Genomic DNA, 10,120 nt, shown 5'->3' on the forward strand with positions numbered 1-10,120 from the left:
TTGTGTTCAAATACATGCAATATACAGCATCCGCCAGGGTTATTAGTCCAATGCTGCGCATATTTGGAGAAATAATGATTAATTATCACATGCTAGTAAAATATTTCGTCATACAGAATAACATTTCTATTCATTTTCCACTGAATTATGCGATCTGAAGAGCTCAAACAGCGAACGGAGCTAGATGTGTGTCTCTTCTTCCTGATTTGCATCAGATTTGACCTCAGACATTTATCATTCGCTGTACCAGCTGTCAATCATCTCACGTGGTTCAACGTGACCTCTTCTGCATGACGCGTCATGTGTACATGTCCTTATTCTGGACATCCGTGATAACAAAGCGAAAGTGACATTTCTTCACCGAAACAAGAAGCTAATAAATGCATGATTGGAGTATATCTGTTTTGTGTGTGATTTTCATGCGATTTGGGGTTTTCATATGAATAAAGAATGTTTACAGAATGCATATGCTAGGTAAGGATAGCCCATAGCTTCATCTAAAATGCTAAATATAACATATTTCAAAATCTTTTTTTGACTTGAAAGCATTTTAAACCGCGACCGGAATATGATACAAATACGCGATGGTGTTTTAAAGTGAGCTTTAAATAAAAGTGTAATATTAATAAATTAAATTGTCATGTAGCTTGAGGCTAACTGTTGTGCTAATGCACCTGCTGCAGGAGCTTTCTAATCCATAATATATATATATATATATATATATATATATATATATATATATATATATATATATATATATATTTAAAAGAATTTGCATTTAAAGTTCTAATAATAGTTTTTTGTTGTTTGTTTTCTAACAAGACTTAAGACTTAATGGGTGGATTATTCTTGTATAGTGGGGTTGACAGAAGGTGTCGATGGCCATGCATTATGCCAGAAGAAAGGCTATATAAGGATAAAAGAATAATGAAGATTAAGTCTCTTGCCGGCAGAGGTGTGAAAGGTTGGTCGATTTAAATGAAAAGAACATGAATGGGCCAGTTCTCCTCGCCAGACATTAGTCAAAGACAGTAAATGGGTGTTTACAGGTCAATAAAATATTTGATGAGAATCTTGTTTGCCTTCTTTGATACTTACCAAATTCTCCCCTGACATGGTCTCACAATAGGCTTCATAAAATGCATAATTTTAGAGATATCAGTCTCAGATTTGAAATGAAGCATGACCACAGTTGTGGCTACACTTCAGTTGTGGTTATACGTTGCTATCCTAAATTCACATAATATTTTTATACATTTAATAAATATATTCTTAATATTTGTTGTTTTTGTTTTTATGTTTGAGCTTATATATCTCAATATTAATAACAGTCTGGTTAATTTTGAGTCTTGAACTGTAAACTCTCAAGGGTTGGCTTTCTAAATATATGTTGGTTATGTGTCTATTCAGAATGACTTATGAGCATATTATGAGCGAAAGATTCTGGTAAGACATTTATGTTTATCAGAATATGGATCATTGCTATGCTGTGAAACCAATCATTGAATAACACGTGTTTATTTGCGCTTCCATCCTTCTAAATCTAATGGATAACAAATTTCTTTCTTTTTCTTTCTTGTCTTGTTGCTCTTTTCTTTCTTTTTCTGTCTCTTCTTTCAGGTGTCTATAGAGTAGTTCCAGTAATTCATATTGTTCCTGACGTTCATCCAGCATCTCTCTGAGTTCCTCTTTTCTCTCTTTGAAATCATTCAGTTCCTCTGCTTTTTTTCTGGCTTCATCTTCATAGTTCTTCATCATGACTTTTATTTTCTCTTCATATTCATTTTTCATTTCATCTCGCTTTTTCTCTTCTCTTTCTTTTTTCTCATTATCTTCTGTTTCTCTCCTCCTTTATATAAGTATAGAGGAGAGCACACACTAACGCGGGGTTAGTTGTCACACACTTGTTTTAAATACTTTAGAAGACACTCGCCAGGTTTGCTCAGGCGGGGCATGTTGTCACACTACGTTACAATGAGCCCCTATTAGAACTATGATATTCTATTCTATACTTTTATGAATTCTATTGAGAAAACATGATAAAAAGGTGAAGTCAATGATTAGAAATTATTAATTATTATTATGTTTTTTAACTATGTTGAGCTGTGTTTTCCGGTGTGTTCATTGTCAAACTCAAAACATATTTGATTTTAAATTTTTTTTAAATGCCATTATTTTATATGAAAAAGTGAATAATTGTATTTTATTAAGAAAATATTTTAGTTTGTCTTGTATATTTTTTGATTAGATCAGATAGCATTTTAATCCGTCATATCTCATATGGTCATGTTACAATGTACCTGGGGCATGTTGTCACATTTCATTTCCATTCTTTCAGAGTAAATCAAGTAAAAAATATATACTGTATTAATAAAACAAAACCACATCATTGTAGACATGTGGGAAATTAATGTGGGAAAAATAAATCTGAACTCTGAACCCTAAGTAGATTTACACAAACTGAGAAAGTCCAAAAGCGTTATGTTGTGCCCCGCTCTCCTCTACTATTACTAAAGCCTGTTTGTGCTGGAAGGACGTGTGTGTATTTGAACAGATTCTCAATTATTCATTTTAAGGTCATTTCAACTATTTGTGTGTATTGGATCTCTGAACTGTCTTTTACTTATTTATCTTTTTTGTTTACGATTACTGTTTGGATTTGAGATTTATTCAAAATAAATATGCCTGATTTGTCAAGAGTTTTTAAAGGATGATTTAAAGGTTTTAAATATTGAATGCTACGGGTGTAAGTTCAACACCACAAAGTGCAAGACAAATATTGCCCACATTGTACAAACAAATGTTCCCAACTGTGGTGAGATCTGGTATTTATCTCATCTCCTGAAGAACCCCTAGTATCGCAGTAGCTACTGTAGGTGGTCTTTTGCTGTCAGGTCAGAATAGGATTAAATCCTCACTAGCTTGTTTAGCCTATACCAGTAAATCTAGGTGTGTCCCTACACCTTCGTCAAACAATAACAATCATTGACAACTAGGCCTATTGATCAAATTCATGCTTACCCTCCAGCAGAATCTGGATCCTTCGTTGTCCTTGGTCTTGCAAGATATAATATAATGCTCTGTCTATTACTAATAGAACTGTCTTTGTAAGCTGAAGTAAAACTGAACAGTGTTTGTCTTTATAAAATAAAAATGTATTTGAACAAAAGATAAAAATACTGGTTACACAATGATTAATATTTGTAGCAAAATATCAAAAGGTTACAGGTTATAATACTTCAGCTTATCCAATCTCAACAGGGCAGTCCTGTATAAGTGGAGAATTACACAGGCTATTTAACTTGCAAGCAGTTCAAGCAATAGATATAAAAATAACTTGTCCTCATCCGAGGTTTTCAAGTTAAGATGAGATGCAAAAAATGCAACAACTAACAGTCAAAAAGCAGTCATATTTATACGGAACTGGGTTACATTGTTCCTATGCAGTTTCTTGGGTTTTTTTCCAGAGGAACTAAATCATGTGACATCAGCCTTCTATTGCCTCAGTCAAGGAGGCTTCTGGTGTCGACAATGTTCCCCGGGCCTCTGTGCAAGTGTGTGTGTGTGTGTGTATGTATCTGGAAGTGTATTTGTATGTTCATAATATCTTTCAAAATTCAAATAATTCCCTACTACAATATGCGCTCTTGCATCAGACATGAGGCGTGTGAGATTGAGGACAGAAGATCAAACATATATAGGCCTACATTAAGTTGTTAATTTTGTGAACCTTTTCGCTTTAAAGATGGGACTTATCTGTCTATATGACAGGATTCTTTCAGTAATTGGTTCAGTAAATGTTTCTGTTCCCATGCTTACTAAAAATAGAAAGCAAAACTAAGAAGAATTTCAGGATTCAGAGAAGAATCTGAAAGCTCCTCCTTGGGCTGCTCAATTCATAACCCCTTTATATCCAAAAGGCAAGACATTTTAAATCAAATATCATCATAGCACACATAAATAAAAGTAGTTAAAGATTCCAGTAAGACATTTATGTTCGGAATATGGATCATTGCTATGCTGTGAAACCAATCATTGAGTAACATATATTTTTATTTGCAGCTCTTTAATTCCAAAGAGTGGCCCTTTTCTTTCTTTTTCTTTCTTGTCTTGTTGCTCTTTTGTTTCTTTTTCTTTCTTGTCTTGTTGCTCTTTTCTTGCAGTTGGTTATAGAGTTTTTCCAGTAATTCATATTGTTTCTGACGTTCATCCAGCATCCCTTTGAGTTCCTCTTTTCTCTCTTTGAAATCATTCAGTTCTTCTGCTTTTTTTCTGGATTCTTCTTCATAGTTCTTCATCATGACTTTTATTTTATTTTCATATTCATTTTTCATTTCATCTCGCTTTTTCTCTTCTCTTTCTTTTTTCTCCTCTTCTTGCTTTCGTTTAAAAGCAACAAATTTTTCCTCCCATATCTTTTTCTCTTTTTTTCGATTCTCCTCATCTTCTTGCTTTCTTCTCTCCCACTCCTCGTTTCTCTTTCGCTCCAGCTGTTCATAATATATTTCCATATTATGTTTCTTCTCTGAATATTCTTTCTCTTTTTCTTCTCTCTCTCTTCTCTGTTTCTGTCTCTCCTCCTCTATCTTCTCTCTCTCTTCTTCTCTCTCTTTTTCAAATGTCTTTCTCATTTTCTCCAGTTCTTCTTGTTTTACTCTCAGTTGTTCCTTGTGTCTTTCTTTTCTCTTTCTTTCATCTTCCTCTCGTTCTGTCAACTGTCGTTTCATTTCATCCTCCCAATCTCTCTGCTGTTGTTTAATTTCCTCTTTTCTGTCCTTTTCAGCCTCTTTTAATTGTCTTTCCCATCTCTTTCTCTCCTCCTCTTCTTCTTCATTCCTCCTTTTCTCCTCCCGATCTCTCTTTTTAGTTTCTTCTTCTTCTTTCATTCGTAACTCTGATATAATACGCTCGTTCTCATTTTTCATCTCTTCTTGATCTTGTCTGAATTTCTCTTCTTTCTTTCGTTCTTCTTCTTCTTTTTCTCTTTGCTGTTTTTCATACTGTGATCTTTGATTTTCAATCTCTCTCTTCATGTCTTCTATTGTTTGATGATATTGAGCTTTTTGCTGTTTTTCCTCTTCTGATCGCTTCTGGGTTTCAATCTCTCGTTTCTTTTGTTCTGTTTTCTCCTTTTCTTCAAACTCTTTTCTGAGTTTTTCCTCATTTTCTCTGAATTGATTCTCCATTGTCATTTTATTCTCATCTGCTCTTTGTTTCTCTTCCTCGAGTCTCTTCATCATGATTTTCATGTCCATCTCATATTTAGCTTGTAATTCTTCTCTCTGAGCCTGAATATCTATCTCTCTCTCTTTCATTATTTCCTCCATTCTCTTTTTAATGGACATCTCTGCCTCCTCAAACATGCTGTTAGTGAAGTATCGACCCTCGTTGGTATTTTTCAGCTCTTCTATCATGTTCAACAGTCGGGTCACTTGAGTTTTGTCTTGTTGTTCTTTGTTGTTGAAAGCCAGGAATCTGTTTCCACAATCTTTGATAAGTTTCTTGAGATCAGCAGACTTACTTTCTCTCACATAATCCTCTATAGATTCACCCTGAAGATTGTCTCCTCTAGTGAACAGAACGATGCTGAACTGAGCAGCTTTTGGACCAAAGATCTTCTTTATCAGATCTATAGTGTCTGCTTCTTCCTTGGTGAATCTTCCCAAACTCAACACAACGATGAACACATGAGGTCCAGGTGAAGACAGTGAAACACATTTCATTATTTCTTCTGCCACTTGATCATTTGACAGTGTCATGTCAAAGAGACCTGGAGTATCAACAACAGCTACTGATCGACCTTGAACTTCACCAACTCCCTTCTCACAATCAGTCGTCACTGAATCTGGTGTTAATTCACTCACAAACTCGTCTCTTCCCAGAATTGTGTTTCCTGTTGCACTTTTTCCATTTCCTGTCCTTCCGATCAACACAATCCTCAAACAATGCGGATCACCGGCTTCACCTGCTTTACCTTAAAATCATGCAATAATTCATGTATTAATATAGTGCAGGTTTGCAGCTTTTTTTGAATCCATATCATTTGTTTTAAAACTCATACACTGAACAATGTCAATTTTGTGACCAAAAATGTGAAAAATACATCTAGCCTAAATGATCGTTCATGACATTCTTTTAACTATAAGCAACCCAATTTGTCTAGATCTGTAATATTATTTCCTTTGTATAATGAGCTTGTCTTTGTTTTAAATTATATTGTATGAGTGTGTTAGTCAGCTTGATTAACATTATTACAATGTATTCCTATTTAACACAGATGTTCTTTGCTAATTACAGAAACTCCGCTTGTCTGTGTTTGCGCAACTTGCATCATTAAAGGTGCATAACGCAAGTCTCTGAGTTTTTGCAGAACTATGCCCCCCTCTGGCGACAAATGAAACTGCAGCACTGCAACTGAACGCGCATGACGTCACGCCCAGTCTCAGATTCCGACCCGAATCCCTCTTATTTATTTTACTGTACAGGATTATAGAGGCAATCGCATTGATCAGAGAAGGGCTCATTCAGCCCATCAGGCAATTGTTTAAGCATGTATGGGTTAGAATAACGGGTATTTTTAACTTTAAAAGTTGCATAATGCACCTTTAAGCCAGTAGGTGGCGATAATTGACTGTCTTTATGAGTGAACAATTGAATTTAATTAAACCGATTAGTCCAAAAACATTGATTAACTCAAGAAAGAAACAAGTTGCTGAAACCAATCTTTAATGCTAATATATGAATTGCTAATTTGCCTCTGGACACAAAAAGATTGCACTGCTGTTTGATTGAAATGTAACATCTATGCAAAATAATCCTTGATAGATTTCCCATTTAAGGCCACTCCTGTTTGGAATATGTGATTGTGTATTGTCAACAATAAGCAGAAACATTCTGCATTTCCATTTTGTAGTGTGGATCATTCATTGCAATATTTCTCCTCATTCTCATGTTATCTGCTTGACTAATAATTTCTGCTACTGCCCACTGACATGCTTTTAAAGCTATTGTTAAAAAAAAAATGTTTGCCTTCAAACACCTTAAAATGCACATATGGAGGTCTGAGAAATCCAAATTTTTTCGGGGGAGCATGCCCCTGAACCCCCCTAACTACCTCACATTTGAATGTGCATGTCTGTGTGCTAAATGGGCTGGTGTGGCTACATTGCCAGGGCTGAATTTATGAACCAGTCTGCCCCCTGCATATAGGCCTAAAATATACATTATTCTCTGTATCGAATCATGTTATCTTGTTACCCACCCCAGCCCCTGATTTTTCCGGCTCAGCCCCTGATGTTTTTAAAACCGAGAAACGCCCCTGGCCCATGTTAATGGTAGTGGAAAAAAGCAATGTAAAATATATTTGCTGTTATCACATTAAAGTTCAGTTTATTGGGATATTTTGCTAAAGACCTAAATGCAGAGTAATGTAGAGAGTTAAAATGTTTTGTTTTTCCTTATAAATGTGATTAATGCATGGTGGCTAATGCAAAGCTATGTATGATAATATCAGAAGCGCAAGCTTGCTGTTGAATTGCATGTGCATTGAAATGTACTTTGCTAGTTTAAAACATGAGTTAATGCTATCAACGCTATAGATGCCGTGCTGAGGAATAAACGGTCAAGCCACGATCCCGAACTCCTCTGAGTCCCCGCTTTCTACCCACGAACATACATAACACAACGCAGAGCAGCAGCGCCGGTGCTAGAGACCAGTGAGCGCACGGAGAGAGAGAAAGAGGGTTACACTATTATAATCAAATTATCAAATTTACTTGGTTCCGGGTCGATGAATAAATCATTTTTAGTAATTATATATATATATATATATATATATATATATATATATATATATATATATATATATATATATATATATTACTGTATATGTGTGTATGTGTATTTTTATTATATACTGTATACTGTATGTGTTTATATAACATATAATATACATGTTTATGTAACAGTTTTAATATGGTTAAATAATAAATGCTTGAAAATGTGCAAACTTTTAAGCAGTATATACATTTTCTGTTTAATCTCGTCTGTCATCATGGTGGATTGTTGCCTACAGTATAGATGTAGTATACAAGTTAAGTTTTTTTGTGTTCAGAATTTTTTACAAAAACATCCACTCACCCTCTGACTGAATCTTCTCTTCTAACTCTTTTATTTTTTCCCCCATCTCACTCAGTTTCTCCTCCAGTTCATGTCTGGCTCTTTTCTCTTGGGCTTTCACATACATCTGAAGTGAATAGGGTTTAGTCTTCATGTTCTCAATATAATCCAGTAGCTCTGGGATCTGTCTTGAGTTTCCATGCTCCTTTAACCCCATCAATCTGTACTGACCTCCACAGAGACTGATTAACCTCTGAGAGTCTGTGCTGGATTTGACAAACTCTGTCACCGTTCCTTCAACACTGAGATCTGTTATGAAAAGCACCATGAAGTGCTCTCTGGAGTCAAATATTTTCTGGATCTTCTCTATTTCTGCTTTGTCTTCATCAGTCAGTGGACCAACAGGAACAATGAGGAGGAAAACATGAACTCCAGGATCACAGAGAGACACACAGCGGAGAGACTGACGCATCACTTCCTCCTCTGAGAGCTGAACGAGAGCTGGAAGCTCCACCAGACGAATCAGACGCCCATGAATCCTCTCCTCTCTCTTCACACACTCTTCAGTGATTGCTCTCTCACGTGAAGGATTTATTTTTTTCCCTCGTAACATTTTGGACACAGAGACTATAGGTGATCCATCACTTCCACACAGCACCAGGTTCAGCTTCTGTTTTCCAGAGACATTTGCTGAAATACAAATGAAGAGACATTAGAAAACAATGTTTATACTCATTCCATATCATTGCATTTTTAATTTTATATCTGCCTGCGTCTTTAATACAATACAAGTGTAATGTTTAGGGTCTTTCTCATTGACCTGTTTTTTTAATACATTTTTGCTTTATTTTTTTTTTCGGTCCATGTTTGGTCCAAAGTGTTAACTGTTTCTCAATTAATTCTTGTATTCTAGTTCCTTGTCAGGTTCTTTTAAGTTATAAGTTTAATAAATATAAGCCTACACTCATATTTACCTTTTGTAAAACAGTGCTAGTAACTTTCCTAGATACAATCAATAAGTTGAAAGTCCTCCCAGACAAGTTTGTGTGTTAAAATATTTTTGGAAGCTTAGTAAATACTGGCAGTATTTTTATATAGCTGCAATTGTAGTTCATGATCATAATCTCAGAAGCACAATTTTGAAAACAAAAACAAACCAAATCTTTGAACTACCTTCATCACTTTTCTCTTTCTGTCTCTCTTCGGGTTTTCCGTCATCTCTGTAGAAACAACTCTCCTGATGTTCTTCCTCTGAGCTGCTCTGCTCTTCATCCACTGATGTTCCTTTAACATCTTCATATATCTCACATGTGAGATATTCTTCCAGGTTTTCCTTGAGTTTCTTATCTATCATGTTGAATATCACCGAACAACATTCTGGTTTACTTTCATCAACCTGCAGATGCCCTTGTCTACACTCCTTTATTAACTGATGGATCACATTATTCATGACCACAGAACTTAACTTTGATCCAATTGTCTCTTTGTCAGTTGTGAGCACTATAGTGCGTTTAACCGCTTCTTCGCTGAATTCTTTCAGGACAGTTTTCACTCTGTATCTGTCCTCTTCAGTGAAGTCATTGTGCTGCAGAACGAGTATGAAGACATGAGGTCCTGGATCAGACAGATTCACACACTCTCTCACTGTCTGTGTGATGTGACGGAGAGACAGATGTGGCTGGAGCAGCTGAGGACTGTGGATGATGGCCACACGTCTGTCCGTCAATGTTCTTCCGACTCTCTGACTGCACTGCTGGAGCTTCCTTTTAACTGGAGGAGCTTCAATGTCAAACACATCTGTCCCTAAGATTAAGTTTTCCACTCTGTTGTTTTCTGACACACTCTTCCCCAGAAGGACAATCCTGAGATCATACACTGAAACACACACACACATACACACACAATGTTGTCAAATGGCAGTTGTAAAATCCTCTTTGTATAATAGTGAATTAAAAAAAAAAAACAGTTTTTTGAGTGCTTCATTTATATTCCATTTATATGT

General features: G+C 35.7%; 2 protein-coding genes across 6 annotated transcripts in view; both read right to left on the minus strand.

Moving 5' to 3' along the window:
• The window catches only part of LOC311078910 (uncharacterized protein), a 427,873-nt gene that overhangs the window by 357,417 nt on the left and 60,336 nt on the right, over nt 1–10,120 (minus strand). The window lies entirely within an intron of this gene.
• LOC311078841 (GTPase IMAP family member 8-like) overlaps nt 822–10,120 on the minus strand; it is a 36,329-nt gene continuing 27,030 nt past the window's right edge. For all 3 annotated transcript variants that reach the window (XM_084107855.1, XM_084107857.1, XM_084107856.1), the window contains 3 exons: nt 9,292–9,993; nt 8,140–8,808; nt 822–5,974 (listed from right to left, as the gene is read on the minus strand). In XM_084107855.1, coding sequence (XP_083963981.1) covers nt 4,053–5,974; nt 8,140–8,808; nt 9,292–9,993 — 3,293 coding nt within the window. In that variant the 3' untranslated portion in view covers nt 822–4,052. The remainder of the gene's footprint in view (nt 5,975–8,139; nt 8,809–9,291; nt 9,994–10,120) is intronic.

Source organism: Abramis brama (assembly GCF_963993115.1).
Source record: "Abramis brama genome assembly, chromosome: 1".
NCBI lineage: Eukaryota > Metazoa > Chordata > Actinopteri > Cypriniformes > Leuciscidae > Abramis > Abramis brama.